Source organism: Trachypithecus francoisi, unplaced genomic scaffold (assembly GCF_009764315.1).
Source record: "Trachypithecus francoisi isolate TF-2019V2 unplaced genomic scaffold, Tfra_2.0 Lachesis_group5, whole genome shotgun sequence".
Classification (NCBI taxonomy): domain Eukaryota; kingdom Metazoa; phylum Chordata; class Mammalia; order Primates; family Cercopithecidae; genus Trachypithecus; species Trachypithecus francoisi.
In genome coordinates this window covers 96,052,670-96,076,756 of record NW_022681470.1, presented here as the reverse complement: position 1 = coordinate 96,076,756, position 24,087 = coordinate 96,052,670, and the positions used below count along the sequence as shown (strand labels likewise).

General features: G+C 42.5%; 2 protein-coding genes and 1 long non-coding RNA gene across 5 annotated transcripts; all 3 read left to right on the top strand.

The window, feature by feature from the left end:
* Nucleotides 1–591: 591 nt before the first annotated feature.
* On the top strand, nt 592–1,969 carry LOC117075747. Its single transcript, XR_004434097.1, has 2 exons — nt 592–691; nt 1,499–1,969. It is a non-coding gene; the product is annotated as an uncharacterized LOC117075747 (long non-coding RNA).
* A 5,799-nt stretch (nt 1,970–7,768) lies between these two features.
* Nucleotides 7,769–9,070, top strand: LOC117075244 (late cornified envelope protein 2D-like). Of its 2 annotated transcripts, none has more exons than XM_033197396.1 (2): nt 7,769–7,836; nt 8,491–9,070. In XM_033197396.1, the coding sequence occupies exon 2, from the start codon at nt 8,512–8,514 to the stop codon at nt 8,842–8,844; it is 333 nt and encodes a 110-aa protein (XP_033053287.1). In that variant the 5' UTR covers nt 7,769–7,836; nt 8,491–8,511; the 3' UTR covers nt 8,845–9,070. The 2 variants fall into 2 exon arrangements, with proteins under 2 accessions (XP_033053287.1, XP_033053288.1); XM_033197397.1 differs by having other exon boundaries at nt 7,787–7,864.
* Nucleotides 9,071–19,852: 10,782 nt separating this feature from the next.
* LOC117075173 (late cornified envelope protein 2D-like) lies at nt 19,853–21,146 on the top strand. 2 transcript variants are annotated; one of them, XM_033197313.1, is made up of 2 exons: nt 19,853–19,902; nt 20,573–21,146. In XM_033197313.1, the coding sequence occupies exon 2, from the start codon at nt 20,594–20,596 to the stop codon at nt 20,924–20,926; it is 333 nt and encodes a 110-aa protein (XP_033053204.1). In that variant the 5' UTR covers nt 19,853–19,902; nt 20,573–20,593; the 3' UTR covers nt 20,927–21,146. The 2 variants fall into 2 exon arrangements, with proteins under 2 accessions (XP_033053204.1, XP_033053205.1); XM_033197314.1 differs by lacking the exon at nt 19,853–19,902 and adding an exon at nt 19,943–20,075.
* The last annotated feature ends 2,941 nt before the right edge of the window (nt 21,147–24,087 follow it).

Genomic DNA, 24,087 nt, shown 5'->3' with positions numbered 1-24,087 from the left:
ACTCTTTCTTGCTAGCAGAGAGGCATTGAAATGTCAAATGTTTAAGTAAAATGTAAGAGCAAAACATAGTTTCTTAAAATTGGGAAGACTTTGTGAAGGGAAAGAGTGTAAGTATCCAATTCTTACAGAAGACCTTTGATAGACACGGAGAACACCGACATTCAATGAATGCAATAGATCCCTTATTTTGAAAAAAAAAAAAAATTTAAAAAAGTCCTGTTTAAAAGTGTACAGTTAATGTATGTTTTTGAAAAGAGAAAGAGAGCGAGAAGCTGGATCACAGACTGAATTAGAAAGAGAGGAAACTTATTTATTTATTTCCAAGAAGGAATAGGACCATAGAGTCTTGAGAAACCAGATTCTTGTCTCAAGGGTCAGGAATCCTCATGCTGCTTCATGGAGTCGCAGCCTAGGAAATAATATACTTTGGTGAGATTTCGTTCTCTAGCTTCAGAAGAGTAACTCAGTATCTCCCTGGGAAGGATGGATTGAAGAGGCAGGGAGGGAAATGTCAGGAATTACCCTGCAGATGTCCCAGTATGGGAGGAGCCACTTCCTGCTCCACCCAGAACCATGGCTCACTAAGGCCCAGTCAGGTGAGTGCCTGCCTATAAAATGTGTGTCAGGACCCCACTTCTCATCTGCCCTGGCACCCTGAGGACTGCCTGCTCCACACCTGGGTCTGATCAGGGTAAGTGGGTCTTTTGGAACTTAGAGCACAACTGAAAGGGTAAGTAGCTGTTGAAAATCACAGGGGGAAAGGAAAGACAGTAAAAAAGAGGGTAATAGGAGTAGAGATGTAGGCCTAGGAAGATCCAGCCTAGGAATTAAGAGTCCCTGGGAATTATAGGGATTAGCCAATCCAAATTCTTGCCAATGTCTGACTTCTGGCAACTGAGTCAGTTGGCTGGGGAGGGATTATTCCACGCTATTCACATCTCACAGATCCATTTTTAGATGCTTAGAGAAGATGGCAGAGGCACCCAGAGAAAATGGCAATACCCAATATTACCATGAAATACCAACTGGTATCCTTTCCTCTACCTCAGCTATAATTCCCTCCCTCCTTCCCTTCCCCATTCTCTTCCTCCCTCCCTTCTTGGCTACCTTTCTTTTCTCGTTCGTTTATTCATTCGTATATTATTCTTATATCACCAGCTATTTATTGAGCTCCTACTAATTACCTGGTGTTATTCTAGACATTAGAATATAGAAGTATGCAAAAGAGAGGAGGATAATCCCTGTTCTTATGGTGCTTCCATTTCAGGGGGAAATCTACATTTGTTGGACATCATCTATGTGACAAGAACTGTGCCATATCTTAGAGGCAGAGAAATGAACAAGATGGAGGCTTTGACTTGAGAGAGAGTGTGTGTGTGTGTGTGTGGGGGGGGGTTATGATTTGTTCAATATTTCAGCAGCCCCAGGGTAGATTCCAAAGGAGGAAACAATGATCTAAGATTTAACAAGTCTATAAAACACCTGTATTGGCTTTTAGGTTGACTGAACTCCCACCAAGATGTCCTGCCAGCAAACCCAGAAGTTGTGCCAGCCTCCTTTCAAAAGGCTCACTACCAAGTGCCCCCCAAAGTGTCCCCCTAAGGGACCTCCTAAGGTGCCCTGTTCCAGTCTCTTCCTGCTGTGGGCCTAGCTCTGGAGCTGCTGTGGTCTCAGCTGATGATGGCATCAGGGCTCCAGCTATTGCTCTGGGGCTGCTGCTACTAGAACTTTGAGCATCACCTGAGTAATCGAAACACCAACGACCTGCACCCGTCTCATGCGTCTCATTCATCAGTGCCTTTCATCCTTTCAAGAGCTCTTGCCTTGGAGCATTGCTACACCTGAGCTATGTCTCAGAAGCAGCCATTGGCACAGTGACTTGGGGCTAGGCTCAGAATTTACTCTCCTGAAGTTTGGATGTGATTGCTCTGAACAAGCTGCTTTGCCACAATAAATATTTTCAAGTTTCCTTGCTTCTATTTTTAAATATTTTATGTTTCCATCTACTTACCAATTCCCACTTCTTCTTCCTGAATACATTGCTAAGGTTCCTAACTTTTGATGAATAGAAGAAAAATCAACCTTCCAACATAAATAAATTAACTTTTAAAAATATATAAATGCTTTGTTTTAATAAATAAAATAAGACAAAATAAATAACCTAAAATATGGACACACTGTTGAAATAAATAAATTAAGGATATAATGGTGTATCAGGGAATTATTACTATAATATGTTCAAAATATTCCTTTAAATAATTGTCTTTTAAGGGACTATGAAAGAAAATATCCTTGCAAATTAAAAGACATTGTTTCCCAAATGCTCTCATGATAAAATATGAGATAAATATATAATTTTGTGCTCAGTCTCTGTGGCTGAGCTAGCTGTTATGTAAAAGAGGATTTCTGCAGAGGAATGCCATGGTTTCCTTGAGTCCAAACGAAGGAAGCATATTATCCCCTGCTCTGATTCTTTGTTCTTTCTCATGCACAGGTAAAGGTAATTGAATTAAGCCCTCTTGATATCCACACATCAAAATAGAAGCCCATTTCCAAATGTGCAGTGATCCGAAGAGGATGCCTATGTGGTTCTTCCTTGTCCTTTTCACTCCTACAGCCTCAGGGTGGGGATGTCTCAAAGACACCCAGCTTACAGTTTCTCCAGCCTACAGACCCTTCTGGCTGATGTGGTGGAGAGCTGTTAAGCAATCTTAGTACCCACCTCTGTTGGACCTCCAGAATAGTCAGTCAGGAAAGGCCTTGAGGAATAAGGTTAGATCTCAATGGGAATTCCTAGCAACATTTGAAAACCTGCAGTGGGATAGTTCCACCCACCTGAATGCCTATACAGATGTTCCTCAACTTACGATGGGTTTATATCCAGATAAACCTATGGTGAGTTGAAAATATCCTAAGCCAAAAACACATTTAATATAACTAACCTATCAAACATCAAAGCTTAGCCTAGCGTTCCTTAAACAGGCTCAGAACACTTACATTAGCCAACAGTTGAGCAAGATCATCTGGCAACAGTGTATACCATAGAGTATTGACTGTTTACTCTTGCAACCCCATGGCTGACTGGGAGCTGCAGCAGCATGCCAGGCGTCAGCACAGACTATGATTCATAGGATGTATTGCTAGCTTTGGAAAATATTAAAATTCAAAATCCCAAGTATAATTTCTACCGAAATCATAAAGTTGAAAAATCCTAAGTTCAACTGTCATAAGTTGAGAATCATTTAGAATTAGTAATTATATATTTTCTTTTATTTGTCAAGCTTCTGTGTCTACATTGAAACATAGTCACAGTGGGCAGAGATGATATTTCTTTCATGTCATGTTGTATCCCCAGAGTTGACCACATAGTCAACAATACTTGCTGAATGTATGTGAGAGTGAATTAATGAACTCTGATTTTTGAACTTACTAATGGAGGACAGTCCAGGAAATCCTCAAATTGTTTTCTCTTTAGGGATGTTCTTTTTTTTTTTTTTAATTCACCTGATCATATCTTTCTCTCATTTACACTTGTAAGACCTGCTTAATAATTACCTAATTTGATTAGCACAGAATCTTTGGAAATAGTTTCTTGCTCCGGGAAATCCCAAGGCATATATAAGCAGTGATTGCAATTATAATATTTAATATGACCTATTCATCCAACTGAAATTCTTCTAATTTCAGTGATTAAGAAGATAGAAATACTGGATATAAATGGACATAGGCAGTGAGGGTGTTGGGGTGTGTGTGTGTAGCGATCATATGTAATTAACATAGTTTTATCCCATGATAGTCTATAAATAGTGCTGTCTGGGTCATGAAAAATGATGGGCTCTGTCTTGGTTTTTATTGGGAAGTAAGTGCATAGATATTGCATAAAACTAGGAGGACTGGAGAGCGGGAGCACAGCTTTCGGCTGGGGAAGTCCTTGGTCTTTGCCCTTTGCACTTTGGTTCCACAGAGGTATAGTCAGTACAGCACAGACAAGGCTGCTGACACTGCACAGTAACTGGAACTCTGGGAGCTGATGATAGCTGGAGCTGCTTCCCATGCAGGGGTCAGTCACACAAGAAGAACCGGAGATGAACATGGGCTGTGCACTGGAGTGGCACTGTGGAGGGCCCTTCAAAGGTGTTGGCATTGATGATGATGTTTTGTCAAGGTATCTGAGTTTGAAAGTGAATTGAATAATAATTCAGATAAATTAGATCCAGGAAGGGAATAATTTTGCCCTTTTAAACCTATTCATGGTGTGCTGGCAGACAGTTTATACAATGCATTAGTATCTAATTAGTACCTGTGAAGAAACATATTACTCCAAGTTAAAAGTGTTAGAAGCAACATTCCTGAAAACAGAACTAATGCTAAATCAATGTCAATTTCTGTCTCTCATCATTTCATTTCATATCTACATACCCATTTCCTACCTACTATATTTCATGAGCGTAAAGGGGCTATCAGCTGTAAGGGGCACTCATTTCATGCACCACAAATAATTTAAAAAATGTTGCAAATTCAACTATTACATGCCACCAATCATATGTTATATGCTGATTTAAGAGCTGTTAACAAATGTAAGAAGAGTGTATCATGGAATTGATGAATTGAGATAAGTATAAAACCAATTTTCTTTAGGTCATATAAATATGTATGTAAATACTAGACGGGCCAATTCTTGCTTTGCCCAGAATACCCCTCTGCTGTCCTGCTCCCTATCGCGGGGCCCTCTTCTCCTCTCATATTCCATACTCCTGGTGTTGCTCTTTAGACTCCCATATGGGTCTGTCAAGAGCCAGTTCGATGGCCCCCAGTGGTAAACTCACCCAGGCAACCAGCTAAGGAAAATGGCAGGTCCCAGATGTGGCAAAACAGATGCAGGGCAGTGTTAGAACATCTCTTATAAGCTATGCTAATATTAAGATCTGAAATGAGTCCCAGTTCTAGCAGGACCATGACACACGAATTCTGGAGTTCATGCCCCTCTAATGTCTATCAGCCAAATGTGACTTCAGCAAGGAGCCATTCTGGACCTGGGTTCTGAAGCCCCACTTTCCTGTGGAATCATTTCTTGTTAAAAATTTGGGGATAAAATTGTCCAGAACTTAAAATTAAGCCAAAAAGTGATTTCTGATCAGTCTTTTAAAGTTTTACTTCTTCCTAGTAACTAACAACCTTGCCTAAGATTTATGGTGACCCTCTAGGAATTTTTTTTTAAATTGGTGGGTTGATTTTACTTACTATATTTGGTGTTGAGTAAGTCCCAGATTCTGTAAAGCTAGACTGGACTTAACAGAAGATTTATAACCTCATGGCTTCTTTGCCTTTTAAAAGTGTAACCAGTATGTATCTAAATTTGCAATCTTGTTTTAGAAGATTTTCCTCTGACTGTATATACTTTGTTATCTCCAATTCTTTGAACCAGCATTACTATCGTACTGGTTCCCTTACTAACAAGTGAAACAAATCTTTGATATATGTCTGTAATATATTAACATATATAAATATACTTTTAACTTTTGGAAATTATAGTTAAATAAGCTCTTATCTCCACACTTACTCTTTTGGGAGTGAAAACAGGCCCAAACCAGACAGTGCCAGACAGTATCAACAAGAAGATCAAAAGGGCTACAAAGATATAGTAAAGGGAAAATTTGGATTAGTGAATCTATTAAATAAAGTGAGATACATGAAGATACATGTAAAGCTTTTTCTTGTACTGTGGCTGAAATAAAGTTCCAGCATTTCCTGGGGAATAATTTTTTGGAATATATGGAGTTTAAGTTCCCAGGGAGACAAGTCAAGGAGCTACATGGAGAGACCAGCCTGCAGGATACTGACTTTCTAGATGAGGTGAACTTCAGAAGAAATGTCTGAAATCACCACCAAGATGTTCTTCTCATGACACCTATGTGCTCGTTTATGAGGTCTTGCAATCATGCATTGATCCTGCCAACATTCATGTGGCAATGGGTTGGCTGGTGCCTGAGGGAACATGGACAACTTAACACAGGGTCTCTTGGCGCAGGGGCATCATATACGATGGTGTGAGGACTGTGGAGACAGAAGCAAGAATACTTGCAGGCAGGTGTTTCTTCACTGACTTGTGAACCAATTCTCAACATTTTCTGAGCTATAAACGGACAAAGGGGACACGTTAAAGAGCTGCTTATATCCCATTTCTGGTTTCCCAGGGGATCAGATCCCATTAGTTCTTCCATTGCTCATTCAGCCACTCAATCCAGATGCTCATGTATGTGCATGTTCATTTCACCTGCACTTTTATATGAATACAACATACATACAGTGCGCACACGTGCGCGCGCACACACATACACACACACACAAACACAGGTTTGCCCCCCCTACTTCCTCACTTACAACATTGTTACAAGTATCTTTGTCAAAGAGTATGAGGAAGCTAAGGGTGATATCACCATGAAGACAGTGGAATGAACTAACGTGTTCGAATCATATTGGGAAATAGTGACTCAGGAGGTTCAGTCCCCAGACATCATCTCCTTTGGTGCCCATGTTTGTCTGCAGTCATCTTCAAAAAGGCCACTAAATTCTACAGTCCTTGAGGTCATGGGCTACTTATTATTCACCTCTATATCCCTGTGTCTGGACATACATGCTCCAAGAATGTTGTAGGCTTTCAAGGAATGCCTTTTGAATACACTGCTCTGGTCACACTGTTGATTTACTTTATCCTTCAGGTAAAAGCTGTCTGAGAGCAGGAATCAGATCTGATAATAGGATTGGATAACTAGAATAGAATCCCTCAGTTAGAAGCTGACAATGGGAATAGAATCCCTCAGTTAGAAGCTGACTATTGTGTTAATGACACATAAGACCTGGGCAAGTGCCCAATACATGGCATTAGTTTTCTTTGAAACACATATTTATTAAGGGCCTATCGGGCACATAGTGTCCTATCAAACTTTTTCTTATTTCTCCCTTATATTAAAAACAGCTCAGTGAGATAAGTATACCTGGTTTATAACGGCCATTACATATGAGAACTGATACTCATAGTGAGTATCATAGTCACACTCTAGCAATTGTTAATAGTTGTTCTAGCTGCTTCTATAGACTACCCAGTTAGCATATGCAAGTTTCCTGATTCCAGTAATGGATTCAATACAATTCCTTCAACTAAAGGAAACATTTAGATTTTAGAGGGAATTGCTTATTCTCAATCATTCTCCTTGCTCTAGAACACAGAATCAACTCAGATTTAATACAGCGAATGGCTTGTCATGGTGAATAGGAGGAAAAGCAGAAACTCAGAGGCCAGGAGGAAGGGCTGAGAGCCTAGGTAAGGGAGGGATGCCTAGAAAGAGCCAAGGCTGTAGAAGCCCCCTGGGATGGCTGGATCCACAGCAGAACATGGAAGAGAAACTGCTCAGGGTGGAGGGAGTTGTAATGGAACATTTCCACAAGGTCAGAGAAAGCTGTGGCTCAGAACTGATGTTTCCTCAGTGGACCTGCATAAAAAGATGCAACCAACAGAGCCATATCCAGGCATGTGTGCCTTCGGTTCCCTAAGTTAACCCTCTAGGTCTCATACCTGGTGGAGGCTGTGAGTGACTAAAGCCTCTCTAGACCCCAGCCCCAGAGAGGAGTCCTGGAAGCTCCTGAGGCCTCTTTGGATTGCAGGGACTGGGAGGCAGGAGAATGTCAGGAATGACCCAGCATGTGCCTGGTTGTGCAAGAGCTACCTCATGCTCTTCCCAGAGTCAAGCCTGGGCCCTATAAAAGACACATCCAGCTTCAGCACCTCATCTGCTCTGACTCCCCAGGGACGTGTGTGTGCTCCTGCGTGTGACCAGGGTGAGTGGCAACCTGGGATACCAGAGAGGTATGAGCAGGGCAAAGGGATGGGGAGGATGGAGGTAGGCTGGAGAAAGAGAGTTGTGTGCTTGTGTTCTGCCATGCTGAGCAGGAATAGGACTCAGTCTGCCTCAAATCCCTAGAAGCTCTGGGACTTGCTGGAGCTCACATCGAAGGGAATAGCTAACTGTGCCCATCTTTCCCAACTCTGTCTTCAGTGACTTCACATTTGCCATCTTGGGCAGATTTACACCATGGAAATTGTCAGCTGCTTCAGGCCAGGCCCTTTTACCTGGACTTTTCATGGCTAAACATTTTCCAGAGGATCCCTGGTGTGTCTGCAACACCCACCTGGGTGCTGGGGCTTGTATTAAGAGAACAGGTACTTCGTGGAGCTGTGAATACTCTATTCAGGCTTGTGAGGATAGAGCAATCCCAGTTTCCCATGAAAGGAAGAATAAGAAGCTCATTCTGTTGATTTTTTTAAACTATGTACTTTTGTCTGGAGGAAAGATTCAAGTTGTTTCTTTCCGGTTACTGATGGGATTGTATGATCTAAATATCATTTTTCTTCACCCATGCATTGATTTTAGAAGAGGTATAATTATGACCTTTGGTTTGAAATATTTAAAGAGTTTTATTATTATCTTTTAGGTTGACTAAACTCCTGCCAGCATGTCTTGCCAGCAAAACCAGCAGCAGTGCCAGCCCCCTCCCAAGTGTCCTCCCAAGTGTACCCCAAAATGTCCACCTAAGTGTCCCCCCAAATGCCCACCCCAGTGCCCAGCTCCATGTTCCCCTACAGTCTCTTCCTGCTGTGGTCCCAGCTCTGGGGGCTGCTGTGGCTCCAGCTCTGGGGGTTGCTGCAGCTCTGGGAGTGGTGGCTGCTGCGTGAGCCACCACAGGCCTCGCCTCTTCCACCGGCGCCGGCACCAGAGCCCCGATTGCTGTGAGAGTGAACCTTCTGGAGGCTCTGGCTGCTGCCACAGCTCTGGGGGCTGCTGCTGACCTGGTCTACAGAGGAGCTCCTGGGACTGAATGTTCAAGAACCTGCTGCAGCCTGATGGGTACTTTTTCCACTTTCTCTCATTCCTTTCATAGGTCGGCAGAGACCACAGAGACTCATGGGGCTTCCCTTGAAGAACTTTGTGCTTGATGGAGCACCCCAAATGGAAGCCTTCTTTTCCTCTTTTACTTCATATTATAATAAAGCTCTGATTTCTGACTCACTAAATATCTTGGTCGTTCTCTTCTCTTCTGAGATTTGTAATGTCTTCCAAAGGTCAGAGCCTCAGAGAAATTCTCTTCGTGAGGCAAGGACAGGACATGAGTAGCTGATACATGAAAGGCTGCTCCGAGGAACTGATTACCCCAACTGCAGGGTAGATGGAGATCCTAGAGGGTCACATCTGGTTATGGCAGCTTTGCCTTTCTCTCCACTAAGACAGACACATGTTTTAATTCTCTGTCTATTCCAGACATTGGGAAGGTTGAGAACCTCTGTTGACTTGTTCTTCTCTAGTGAGAAGAACACACCTCTATGAAGCAAAACTTCCCTGCTGTTAGAATCAATAGTTGAATAAAATGCTTGAAATGAATGTTGAGACCTCTCCTCCTGCAAAGTACAGCCCATGGTCAGTGAACTTCTGTCCTGGGAGGGTGACTCTGGTTAAGATCTGCCTTTTGACTTGCTCCCTCAGACACCTGGCGTCTCTTCCTCTCAGTGTTAAGGGAAAAACGACACAGCAGGGGTAAATAAGGACTAGTGCTTCTTAGGTTCAGACTGACAGGTGTCTACATGAAGGTGATGGATTCAGTACAGAGAGAATCTGACAGAGATGGAGTCTCTTATTAAGATGTTCATCTCCCTCCTCATCCTTACTGCTGCTAAGACAAACACCCAACTGTTTAACCAGTCTGAGATTCTGTACTCTATGCATTTTAAATCACCCTCTGCACTGAGTCAGTTGATTTGACTTGATGCTATTCATTATTTTTGTCAGTCTCATTATTAACCAAATTTTCAAGTCCCTGACGAGTAGTAATTTTGAGCTTCTAAAAATATGTACATTGGCCATTTCTACAAAATTTGTAATATGATTTTAAATTTTCTTTTCAATTTCCAAGAGCTCTTGATATAGCAAGGATATTAACCTTGATCTGTCTTTATTAAAATAGTTAATCGTCGGATTTAATTGAATCTGTTTATAATAGCTTTTGCTATGGAAACATTTTTAGTTTTTATATACTCAAATATGACTTTCTTTGCTTTTATAGCTTCAGGGTTCCTTGAGTTGGTTAAGAAGTTTTCCCTTATCCTTAGTGTTTACATGTGAGCAGCAAAACAAACAAAAAAACCAAACAGTACAAAATGGAATGCCAAGCAGGGGACCTAAAGATGCCGGAGGCAGTTGAAGACTGGCCTACAGAGAGGTGGACACCGAGTCTGCTTTCAGGGACCTCTGCCTTAAGTAAGAGCAACCCACCGGCCATTCCCTTCCCCAGTGGGCCTGCTATCTGGGCCTCCATCTGTTCCTTTCATGGTGAGCAACTTCCTTTCACTATCTAACCCTCCATACACAGAATAATTTCCCATCTAACTGTTTTTTTTTTTTTAATTATACTTTAAGTTCTGGGATACATGTGCAGAGCGTGCAGGTTTGTTACATAGGTATACACGTGCCATAGTGGTTTGCTGCACCCATCAGCCTGTCAACTACATTAGGTATTTCTGCTAATGCTATCCCTCCCCTAGCCCCCTACTCACTGACAGGCCCCCATGTGTGATGTTCCCCTCTGTATGTCCACGTGTTTTCATTTTTCAACTCCCACTTATGAGACACCTGGTGTCTGCAGTGTTTGGTTTTCTGTTCCTGTGTTAGTTTGCTGAGAATAATGGTTTCCAGATTCATCCATGTACCCCCAAAGGACATGAACTCATCCTTTTTTATGGCTGCATAGTATTCCATGGTGTATATCTGCCTCATTTTCTTTATCCAGTCTAACATTCGTTTTTAGTTGCATCTTACCTCATATTTGGCATGTGTGCAGGTGTGTTAGAAATTATGTTCTGATGCTATCAGAGGAACTCAAAATCATAGCAATTTAAAAAGGAAAGCAGGCTATTTCCACTCATATATGATGAAGTCAGAGGTCAGTAGTCCATGGCTGGTACGGTGGTTCCCTGGAGTCTTTAGAGATAGATACCCCTCTGTCTTGTCAATTCATTGTTAGCAGTTGTTTCCTGGGAGGCAGTTGGTGATATCCGGGTGTCTGTTGGAGCTCTGATCTGCAAGGCTGTGCTTCAAGTAGGAAGAAGGAGAAAGGGTGGGTAAAAGGCCCTGACACCAGTAAAGTGTCTTACCTGAGCTTTCCTAAAGTACCAACAGTTTCCTAAATCTCACTGGCTGCTTGTACATAAAAGGGGAATGGAAAAGTGTAAATTTTGATATCTGGACATGGTTTGGTTCTGGCCAAAATTTAAAGATATAAGCTAAGAATGAAGGGGGCATGTATATTGGACACCATCCAATTAAGTAGTTTTCTATACAGTTTGACCTGCTGAGTAAAGACAGCTGGATTACTGGCTATCCAGAAATAGTGACACAGTCTCTGTGGTTACACTTCACTTACCTCTGAACACAAGCATTCAGGAATGTCCCACCCACAGTTCCACCTTCATGGGCTCTGCTGTATGCACTGAGGCAAGCCTGCGTGGAAGGTTGATTAGGCAGGGGAATTCACTGCCTGCAGTTGAGGTTTGGAGTGCCATGGGGAGCTCCCTGGAGACACAAGACCTGGTTTATGGACGCCTTGGGTAGGCTCAGAGTTACTTCTGCCTGTCTCCCCGCCTCCAATCAATCAATCACCCAGCTGTGGGCCAAGGACCAGAGGTCTGGATCATCTCTCAGGGGCAGGAAGAGGGTGAGACTCTGAGAAGTGTGCAAGAAGAAAACACATTTGGTGTTATGGCTGCATCTCTTTCAAAGATATCTAGAATTGGAGGGTGACAGATGATTAACTCTGAGTTGGGTTATCTGAAATATGACCCAAGTGAGGAGAGTCAACAGTAACCAGAACACATTGTGAAAAGGAAAAGGTGGATGGATTGTCACCTGGGCCAGAATCCCCAGAGAGTACTTTCACCTCCAAATGGAGTGAAAATTCTACCTGATCACCCTCTTGTGTCCCCAGAGGGTCAGCCCAGGAAGAGGGAAGAGTAGAAAAGGAATTGTGGGCCAGGAGGGATTCTTGAGTGGGTGGTTATTTCAACTCAGACCCTCTGAGATTCACAGCAGTGCCTTAGAGCTGCGGCGCTGCTCTCTCACAGATTCGCAGGCTCTGTCGCTGCTGCTGCTGCAGCTTTGCAGTTAAAGTCAGCTGGCTTTGTGGTGCCTGTGCTAACTCTAGGAGCAGCTGCTCCCGGAGCAGGACCAACAGTATCTCTAGTGCTAAGAAAAACTCGAGACTGAGGGATGAGCATATTGGCAGGCTCTTGGGAGGGAGCCTGTTACTGGCTCAGTTTTCAGGATGTCTCAACGTGAGTTACACTCAGAGTGAATTCAGCAGTAGACCACATGTGTAAACCTAGAATAAGTATACTTTTCTTTTTCTAAACAATTCTCCCCCTGCTTCTAATTAATTGGCAAAACCATTAATATTCAGAAAGACATTCCCCATGTTACCATTTCATGGTTGCTCTTTGGCCTTGTTAGGTCAGATTTCAATCCTAGTCAACTCCCATGCTGGTTGCATTGCTGCAGCTGCACACCTAATTCAGAACTCTGTACAGTAATTGTAGAATTAGGTAATTCTAAACTTTTGTACTTGTTATAAGATATGTACTCTTATAAATGTTTTATGTGTAACTCAACCAAAGGATCAATTAATTCACACAATATTGCTATTAGGTCATTACAGTTATTTTCCACACTTCACAGATGAGAAAACAGAGGCACAGACAACTTTGAGAACATTTCTAAGGTTATAAGGCAAGCACCTGGTACTCAGAATCTAACTCTAGGTTATATAGCTACTTAGTCTGTGATCTGAACCAGTTCTCTGGAGTTAAACTGGAAAGGCCTGCATTGCGTACCATGCATGAAATTCAAACAGCTTATGGTGAGATCTTCTCAACCAGCTAGACTTAAAGCAGCTATCCCCTAATTTTCTTGCCTGATATACTGTTTCTGGGCTAGTTCCCATACTGCACAAAAGAAATCTCGATTTCTCATACCCTTCTCTTCACCCATGTCCCTCTGTCCTTTCTGAAGAATATAGTCACAATGGGCAGAGATTATATTCCTTTCATATCGCATTGTATCACCAGAGTTTGCCACGTAGTCAACAATACTTGCTGAGTGCATGTGAGAGTGATTTTTGAATTCTGAATTTTGGACTTACTCATGGAAGACAGTCCAAGAAAATTCTCCATTTTTTTTTCTCTTTAGTGATGTTCTGTTCTTTTAATTCACCTGTTCATATCCTTCTCCCATTTACTCTTATAAAGCTGCTTAATATTTACCTAATTTGCTCAGTACTGAATCTTTGGAAATAGTTCCTTGCTCCAGGGAATCCCAAGGCATGGATAGGCAGTGATTGCAATTATAATATTTAATTAATGTAACCTACTCATATAACACTACAATTTTTCTAATTCTAGTGATTAAAATGATATAAATACTGGATACAAACGGGCATAGGCAGTGTGGGCACTACTGTGTGTGTGTGTGTATTGATCATATGTAATTAACATAGTTTTATCCCATGATAGCCTATAAATAGTGCTGTCTGGGTCATGAAAAACGATAAGTGCTGTCTTTACTCTGACTGGGAAGTAAGTGCATAGACATTGCATAAAAGAGAGGTTATGTGGACCATGAGTTTGCCAGGGACTTGGTATGGGAGAGAGATTTAGAAAGCATAGCTATAAATAATCTGGAAGATTCATCCCACCAAACAAAATAATTGGCTATCTGGGCCAGACAGATGGCCTGACATTGTGTGTGTGTGTGTGTGTGTGTGTGTGTGTGTATGGTACTGTATCTAAGCTGTGTGTAAATTTGTTCTCAGAAACCTGTTGACATTATACTAAAGTTCTCGAAATTTTTTTTGGTTAAATTTTCTGAACTTTATTCCCAGCTGTGTGAAGTTGGGCTATTTGCTTAGCTCTAGGAGCCTTTGTTTTCTCATTAGTATAGTGGGGATATTAATACTACCTACATCACAGGATTGGTATGAGGATTAAATGAGATAATGTATATAAAACACTTAAATAAGACCTAGAACAAAACAGGTGGTCAATAAGCTTCAGTTAATATATTACGTTCTGTTATTTTTATCATTTGTACAGACGTGTGTGTATATATGTATATATACATATGGAGTCAGGGAAGGAGAACTATATTAGTTAGGAATTTCCAGAGAAATAGAAGAGACAGAGAGAGAAATTTATTTTAGGAAATTGGCTAATGTGATGACTGTGGGGTCTGGCAAGTCTGAAATCTTGCCAGACCCCACAGTCATCACATGATGATTGTGGTGATCATGCAGGCCTGCAGGCTGGAAATTCAGGTAACAGTTGATGTTGCAGCCTTGAGTCTAAATTCTGCAAGGCAGTAGTCTGGAAACAGGCAGAGTTTCTATATGGCAGTGTTGATGATAATTTCTTCTTTGGAAACCTCAGTGTCAGCTATTAAAGGCTTCAGCTGATTGGATGAGGCTTACATTAGGAAAGATAATCAGCCTACTCAGTCTACCTATTAAATTCGTACAAAGCAACATCTGGACTGGTGTTTCATCAACAACTGGATACCATAGAATAGCCTAGGCAAAATTAACCATCACAGAGACAGAGAGGATACATGGAAGTCATTAGAGATATGATCCAAGAGACTGAAGAGGGTCAACAGTGACCAGAACACACTAGGAACATGAAATGATGGTTTTATTTTCACTTAGGATAAAGACAAATTTCTGGACAGAACTTTGGAGAATATTGGGAAAACAGAATCTTCCGCCTGGCAACCCTAGGAGTCTCAGCAAGGCTGTGATGTTAGGAGGACTGAAGAGAGGGAATGCAGCATGTGACTGGGGAGGCCCTTGGCCTTTGCACTTTGGTTTCACAGAGATGTAGTCAGTACAGCACAGACAAGGCTGCTGACACTGCACAGTAGCTGGAGCTCTGGGAGCTGATGAAGTTGTAGCTGCTTCCCATGCAGGATCAGTCACACAAGAAGAACTGGAGTTGAACATGGGCTGTGCACTGGAGGGGCACTGTGGAGGGCCCTTTAAAGACATTGGCAAGGTTTCTGAGTTTGAAAATGAATTGAGTAATAAGTCAGATAAATTAGGGCCAAGATGGGCACAATTTTAAACCTATTCATGGTGTGCTGGCACTTTATAAAATACGTTAGTATCTAATAATACCTATGAAGAAACATATAACTCCAAGTTAAAAGTGTTAGAAGTGACATTTCTGAAAACAGAACTAATGCTAAATCAATGTCAATTTCTTTCTTTTTTTTTTTTTTTTTGAGGCGGAGTCTCGCTCTGTCGCCCGGACTGGAGTGCAGTGGCCGGATCTCAGCTCACTGCAAGCTCCGCCTCCCGGGTTTACGCCATTCTCCTGCCTCAGCCTCCCGAGTAGCTGGGACTACAGGCGCCCGCCACCTCGCCCGGCTAGTTTTTGTATTTTTAGTAGAGACGGGGTTTCACTGTGTTAGGCAGGATGGTCTCGATCTCCTGACCTCGTGATCCGCCCGTCTCGGCCTCCCAAAGTGCTGGGATTACAGGCTTGAGCCACCGCGCCCGGCCATCAATGTCAATTTCTGTCTCTCATCATTTCATTTCATATCTACATATCCATTTCCTACCTACTATATTTCATGAGCATAAAGAGACTATTAGCTGTAAGGGGCACTCTTATTTCATGCACCAGAAATAATTTTAAAAATGTTGCAAATTCAACTATTACATGCCACCATTCATATGGTATATACTGATTTAAGGGCTGTTAACAAATGTAAGAAGAGGGTATCATGGAATTGATGAATTAAGATAAGTATAAAATCCATCCTTTTTAGGTCATATAAACATGTATGTACAAACCAGACAGACCAATTCTTGCTTTGCCCAGAACACCCCTCTTCTGTGCTCCTCCCTGTCGCTGGGCCCTCTTCTCCTTTCACATTCCATATTCCCAGTGTTACTCTTTAGACTCCCATATGGTTCTGCTGAGAGCCAGTTTGATGGCTCCCAGGGGGAAACTCACCCTGGTAACCAGGCAAGGAAAATGGCAGGTCCCAGATGAGGCAAAACAGATGTGGGACAGTGTTAGGACATCTCTTATCAGCTATGCTAATACCAAGATCTGAAGTGAGTCCCTGCTCTAGCAGGACCACGACATGTGAATTCTCCAGCAGTTCTCTGCCTGGAATCCATGCCCCTCTGATGTCCATCAGCCAATATAACTTCAGCAAGAAGCCATTCTGGACCTGGGTTTTGAAGTCCCAATTTTCTGCGGAACCATCTCTTGTTAGGAAATTGGAGGTTAAACTTATCCAAAACTTAAGATTAAGCAAAAAAGTGATTTCTGATTAGTCTTTTAAATTTTTACTTCTTCCTAGTAACTAACAACCTTGCCTAAGGTTTATATGACTCTCTAGGTTTTTTTTAAAAATGGTGGCATGATTTTACTTAATATATTTGGTATTGATTAAGGCCCAGGCACTATAAAGCTAGATTTAACTTATAGCAGATTTATAAGTTGAAAATTATTTTGTGTGCTCTAGAAAATGTAAACGAATTGTTTCATTGCCTTTGAAAAATTTAACCAGTTTTGTATCTAAATTTGCAATCTTGTTCCAGAATTTTTTTCACTGAATGTATATACTTTGGTCTTTCCTATTCTTTGAACCAGAATTACCATCATGCGGATTCTCTTATTAACGAGTGAAACAAATCTTTACTATATGCCTGCTATATATTTATATGAGTCATGCTTTTAACTTTTTGGAAATGACAATTCTATAAACCTTTATCTCCACACATACCCTTTCAGGAGTGGAAACTGGACCAAAATTAGACAGTGCCAGACAGTATTGACAAGAAGATGAAAAGGGCTACAAAGATATAGTAAAGGGAAAATTTAGATTAGTGAATCTATTAAATAAGGTGAGATACTTCAAGGGACATGGTAAGACTTTTTATTGTACTGTGGCTAAAATAAAGTTCCAGCATTTGGTGGGGGATAATTTTTCGGAATATGTGGAGTTTAAGCTCCCAGAGAGACAATTCAAGGAGCTAGTTGGAAATACCAGCTTCAGATGAAATGTCTGGAATCAATTCCAGGTCATTCTGCTCATGTCACCTACATACTCGTACATGTGGTTCTGCAATCATGATTGATCCTGCCGACATTCATGAGACAAGTGTTTGGCTGGTCCCTGAAGGAACATGTGCAATGTGACATGGGGTCTCCTGGCTCAGAGGGATCACCTATGATGGTGTGAGGACTGTGGAGACGGAAGCAAGAATACATGCAGGCAGGTGTCTCTTCACTGACTTCTGAACCAATTCTCAACATTTTCTCAGATACAAAGGGACAAAGGGGACATATTAAAGAGCTGCTTATCTCCCAATTCTGATTTCCCAGGGGATCAGATCCCATTAGTTCTTCCATCGCTTACTCAACCACTCAATCCAGATGCTCATGTATGTGCATATTCATTTCACCTACATTTTTATATAAATACAGCATACACACATACAGTGCACATACACACACACACAAGCTTGCCTCCCCCACTTCCTCACTTACAACATTGTTACAAGTATCTTTGTCAAAGAGTATGAGGAAGCTAAGGGTGATATCACCATGAAGACAGTGGAATGAACTAACGTGTTCGAATCATATTGGGAAATAGTGACTCAGGAGGTTCAGTCCCCAGACATCATCTCCTTTGGTGCCCATGTTGTCTGCAGTCATCTTCAAAAAGGCCACTAAATTCTACAGTCCTTGAGGTCATGGGCTACTTATTATTCACCTCTATATCCCTGTGTCTGGACATACATGCTCCAAGAATGTTGTAGGCTTTCAAGGAATGCCTTTTGAATACACTGCTCTGGTCACACTGTTGACCTACTTTATCCTTCAGGTAAAAGCTGTCTGAGAGCAGGAATCAGATCTGATAATAGGATTGGATAACTGGGAGAACAGAATCCCTCCGTTAGAAGCTGACAATGGGAAACTATGCCTTCTCTGCATCCTCCCCTCCCCCAGTAAGTAGGCATTAGGCAATGTGAAGGCGCAGTCCGTTTTTCTGTTTTAGTCAGAGGTGTGAATATCGATCTTTTACAATTTTAATTTTAACATCTTTATTGAGACGTAATTCACATATTACATAGTTCATTTCTTTAAAGTGTAAATTCAATGGTTTTCAGTATATTCATAGAGTTGGACAATCACCACCACAATTTTAGAACATTTTCATTACTCCACAAAGAAAACCTGTATCCATTGGCAGTAATTTCCCAATTTCTCCCAACCCGCTAAAGCACCTGGAAGACGCTGATATTTCTTAGAGGACAGGCATAAATATAAAAGGAGACACAGGGAAGAGAATCTTGTCCAGGCTCTCGTTCCTCAGATGCCCTAAGTCAGCTCTTCAGGGGGCCAGCCTGGGAGACACTGTAACTGGTGAAAGCCTCATCTCCTTTCTATTTCCACAGATTTGCCTACTCTACACATTTCGTATAAATAACATCATACAATGTGCAGTCTTTTGTGACTGGCTTCTTTCACTTAGTGTAATGTTTTCAAGGTTCACCCTCAATATATCTGTTTAAAATAAACGAATAAATGAATGGGTAACTCTGTCTAGTGCAACCCAGAATCAGAACTCTGAATAACTAGATCCCTGGCTGACCCTCTACTTCCTGGTAGGAAAGGAGTGCCCTCTCCATAGGAGCCCCAAGAAATGATGTCTCCTTCCCAAGAGAGGTTTCAAATAATCTAAGTTTCTGGTTGAGTTAAGCTCTTGGAGGGTAAGGGCTCTATACGGACAATTAATGACACATAAGACCTGGGCAAGTACCCAACACATGGCTTTAGTTTTTCTTTTAAACATATGTTTATTAAGGGTCTATCAGGCACAAAGTGTCATACTTAGCTCTTTCTTACTTTTCAGTTTATATTACAAACTGCTCAGTGAGATAGGTATATCTGGTTTATAATGGGGATTACATATGAGAAGTGATACTCATAGTGAGTATCACAGTAATACTCTAGCAATTATTGATAATTGTTCCAGCAACTTCCAGAGATTACCCAGTTATCATATGCAGGTTTTCTGATTCCAGTAGCAGATTCAATACAATTCCTCCGACTGAAGGAAATGTTTAGATTTTAGAGGGAATTGTTTATTCTCAATTATTCTCCTTGCTCTAGGTGACAGAATCAATTCAGATTTAATCCACTGAATCTGCTTGCCATGGTGAGTGGGAGGAAAAGCAGAAACCCAGAGGCCAGGAGGAAGGGCTGAGAGCCTAGGCAAGGGAGGGATGCCTAGAAAGAGCCCAGGCTGTAGAAGCCCCCTGGGATGGCTGGATCTACAACAGAACATGGAAAAGAAACTGCTCAGGGTGGAGGGAGTCATAATGGAACATTTCCACAAGTTCAGGGAAAGCTGTGGCTCAGAACTGATGTTTCCTCAGAGGACATGCATTAAAAAAATGCAGGGAACAGAATCTTGTCCAGGTGTGGGTCCCTTGGGTAACCTAACTTAACTCGTTAGGGCTCCCACCTGGTGGAGTCTGTGACTGACTAAAGCCTCTCTAGACCCCAGCCCCAGAGAGGAGTCCTGGAAGCTCCTGAGGCCTCTTTGGATTGCAGGGACTGGGAGGCAGGAGAATGTCAGGAATGACCCAGCATGTGCCTGGTTGTGCAAGAGCTACCTCATGCTCTTCCCAGAGCCAAGCCTGGGCCTATAAAAGACACATCCAGCTTCAGCACCTCATCTGCTCTGACTCCCCAGGGACGTGTGTGTGCTCCTGCGTGTGACCAGGGTGAGTGGCAACCTGGGATACCAGAGAGGTATGAGCAGGGCAGAGGGATGGGGAGGATGGAGGTAGGCTGGAGAAAGAGAGTTGTGTGCTTGTGTTCTGCCATACTGAGCAGGAATAGGACTCAGTCTGCATTGAATCTACTGAGGCTCTGAGGCCTACTGGAGCTCATTTAGGTGGGAAAAGCTAACTGTGCACATCTTTTCCAATTCTGTGCTCAGTGACTTCACGCTGGTAACTTCAAAACTGCTATGTTGGGTATATTTCCACCATGGAAACTGGCAAATACTTCAAGCCAGGCCCTTTTATCTGGAGGTTTCATTGTGAAATATTTTCCAGAGGACCCCTTGGTGTATTCTGAAACACCAAGCTGGTACTTAGGGCTTGTATTAAAGAAATAGGTACTTCAGGGAGCTGTGAATACTCTACTCAGGCTTGTGAGGATAGAGAAATCCCAGCTTCCCCTGAAAGGAAGAATAAGAAGCTCATTCTGTTGATTTTTTAATCTATGTACTTTTATCTGGAGGAAAGATTCAAGTTGTTTCTTTCAGGTTACTGATGTGACTGTATGATCTAAATATCATTCTTCTTCTACACATGCATTGATTTTAGAGGAGGTATAATTATGACCTTTGGTTTGAAATATTTAAAGGGTTTCATTATTATCTTTTAGGCTGACTACACTCCTGCCAGCATGTCTTGCCAGCAAAACCAGCAGCAGTGCCAGCCCCCTCCCAAGTGTCCTCCCAAGTGTACCCCAAAATATCCACCTAAGTGTCCCCCCAAATGCCCACCCCAGTGCCCAGCTCCATGTTCCCCTGCAGTCTCTTCCTGCTGTGGTCCCAGCTCTGGGGGCTGCTGTGGCTCCAGCTCTGGGGGTTGCTGCAGTTCTGGGAGTGGTGGCTGCTGCGTGAGCCACCACAGGCCCCGCCTCTTCCACCGGCGCCGGCACCAGAGCCCAGATTGCTGTGAGAGTGAACCTTCTGGGGGCTCTGGCTGCTGCCACAGCTCTGGGGGCTGCTGCTGACCTGGTCTTCAGTGGAGCTCTTGGGACTGAATGGTCAAGAACCTGCTACAGCCTGATAGATATGCTTTCTGCTTCCTCTCATTCCATTCATTGGTGTGCAGAGACAACAAAGACTCATGGGGCTTCCCTGGAATAACTTCGTGCTTGATGGAGCACCCCAATTGCAGTCTTCTTTTCCTCCTTTACCTCATGTTATAATAAAGCTCTGATTTCTGACTCACTAAATGTCTTGGTCATTCTATTTTCTTCTGAGATTTGTAATGTCCTCCAAAGGACAGGGCCTCAGAGAAATTTTCATCATGAGGCAAGGAGAAGACATGAGTAGGTGATACATGAAAAGCTGCTCCGAGGAACTGATTCCCCCAAAGACAGGGTGGATGGAGCTCCAAGAGGGTCACCTCTGGCTATGGCAGCTTTGCCTTTCTCTCCACTAAGCCAGACACATGTTCTAATTTTCTGTCTATTCCAGATGTTGGGAAGGTTGGGAAGCTCTGCAGACTTGTTCTTCTCTAGGGAGAAGAACACATCTAAATGAAGCAATACTTCCTTGCTGTTAGAATCAATAGTTGGTAAAATGCTTGAAACGGATGTTGAGACCCTTCCTCCTGTTAAGTACAGTCCATGGTCACTGAACTCCTTTTCAGGGAGGGTGAGTCTGGTGAAGATCAGCCTTTTGACTTGCTGCCTTGGACACCTGGCTTCAGTTCCTCTCAGTGTTAGATCTGATCCCCAGGATGCTGTCCTGCCACTTGGCCCATGTGCTGGGCAGGGGAATGATGAATGATGGAGATAATAAATAGAAAAAACATGGAAGAGTTACTTAGAAAATACAAAGAATATAAGGAATATAATAGTACAAAGAATACAAGACACTGTATGAAATAAAAGACCTTTCCTCCTTCAATACTTATCTTCTTTGCCAAGCCACCCTCAGATGTGAGGGGCGAGAAGTTCCGGGATGGGTGGGGCATTTTAAGTATTAATAGAGGGAGGGGAGGGAAGCAGGGACACAGCAGGGGAAATAAGGGCTAGTGCTTCTTAGGTTCAGGCTGACAGGTGTCTACATGAGGGTAATGGATTCAGCAAAGATGGATTTTGACAGAGATGGAGTCTCTTATTAATATGTTTAGCTTCTTACTTACCCTTAGTGCCACTAAGACAAAAACCTGGCTGATTAACCAGTCTGAGATTCTGTACTGACTGCATTTTAAATCACCCTCTGCACTGTCAGTTTATTTCACTTAATGTTCTTTATTATTTTGCCAGTCTCATTGTTAACCAATTTTCAAGTCCCTGACCAGTAGTAATTTTGAGCTTCCATAAATATGTACATGGGCCATTTCTACAACATTTGTAATAGGATTTTAAATTTTCTTTTCAATTTTCAAGAGCTCTTGATATATCATGGATATTAACCTTGATCTGTCTTTATTAAAATATTGAATACATCATAATTAATTGACTCTGTTTATAATAACTTTTGCCAAGGAAATATTTGTAGTTTTTAAATACTCAAATATGACTTTCTTTGCTTTCATAGCTTCAGGGTTTCCTGAGTTGGTTAAGAAGTTTTCCCTTGTCCTTAGTGTTTACATGTCAGCAAACAAAACAAACAAAAAAACCCAAACAGTATAAAATGGAATTCCAAGCAAGGGACCTAAGGTTGCCTGGGGCAGGTGAAGGCTGGCCTGTGGAGGGGTGGACACCTGAGTGTGCTTTCAGGGACGTCTGCCTTAAGTAAGAGCAACTCACCAGCCCTTCTCTTATCCAGTGGGTCTGCTATCTGGGCCCCCATGTGCTCCTTTCGTGGTGAACATAATCCTTTCTTTATCCAAACTTCCATACACAGAATAATTTCCAATCTGACTATTGGTTTTTACTTGCATCTTATCTTATGTTTGGCATGTTTGCATGTGTGTTACAAATTACATTCTGCTACTATCACAGGAACTCAAAATCACAGCAGTTTAAAAAGGAGAGCAGGCTATTTCCACTCACATACGATGAAGTCAGAAGTCAGTAGTTCATGGCTGGTACGGTGGTTCCCTGGAGTCTTCAGAGATGGATACCCCTCTGTCTTATCATTTCATTATTAGTGGTGGTTTCCTGGGAAACAGTTGGCGATCTCAGGATGCCTGATGGAGCTCTGATCTGCAACGCTGTACTTCAGATCTGAAGAAAGAGAAAGGGTGGGTAAAAGGCCCTGACCCCAATACAGCCTTTTACCTGAGCTTTCCTAAAGCCCCAAGAACTTCCTAAATCTCACTGGCTACTTGTATGTACAGAAGGGATACAGAAGTATAAATTTTGATATCTGGACACAGTGTGGTGCTGGACAAAATTTAAAGATGTGAGTTAAGAATGAAGTGGAGCACGTATATTGCGCACACATCCAATCAAGTAGTTCTTGACACAGTTGGACCTGCTGAGTAAAGACAGCTGGATTGCTGGGTTTCTGGAAATAGTGACACAGACTCTCTGGGTACCCTTCACTTACCTCTTAACACAACATTCAGGAACGTCCTGCCCACAGTTCCACCTTTATGGGCTCTGCTGTATGCACTGAGGCAAATCTGCCTGGAAAGTTGATTAGACAGGGGAATTCACTGCTTGCAGCTGAGGTCTGGAGTGCTGTGGAGAGCTCCCTGGAGACAGCACAGACCTGGCTTATGGATGCCTGGCAGAGGCTCAGAGTTACTTCTGCTGTCTCCCCACCTCTAATCCACCCATCACCCAGAGGTGGGCAAAGATCAGGGGTCTGGATGATCTCTCAAGGGCAGGAAGAGGGTGAGGCTCTGAGAAGAAGTGTGCTGTGCAATCAGAAATCATATTTGATGTTATGGCTTCATCTCTTTCAAAGGTATCTAGAGGGGGAGGGTAACAGATGATTAACTCTGGGTTATCTGAAATACGACCCAAGTGAGGAGAGTCAACAGTAACCAGAACACATTGTGAAAAGGAAAAGGTGGACGGATTGCCACCTGGGCCAGAATCCCCAGAGAGCACTTGCACCTCCACATCGAGTGAAAATTCTACCTAGTCACCCTCTTGAGTCCCCAGAGGGTCAGCCCAGGAATACAGGAGAGTAGAAAAGGAGTTTTGGGCCAGGATGGATGCTTGTGTGTGTGGTTATCTCAACTCGGACCCTGTGAGATCCACAG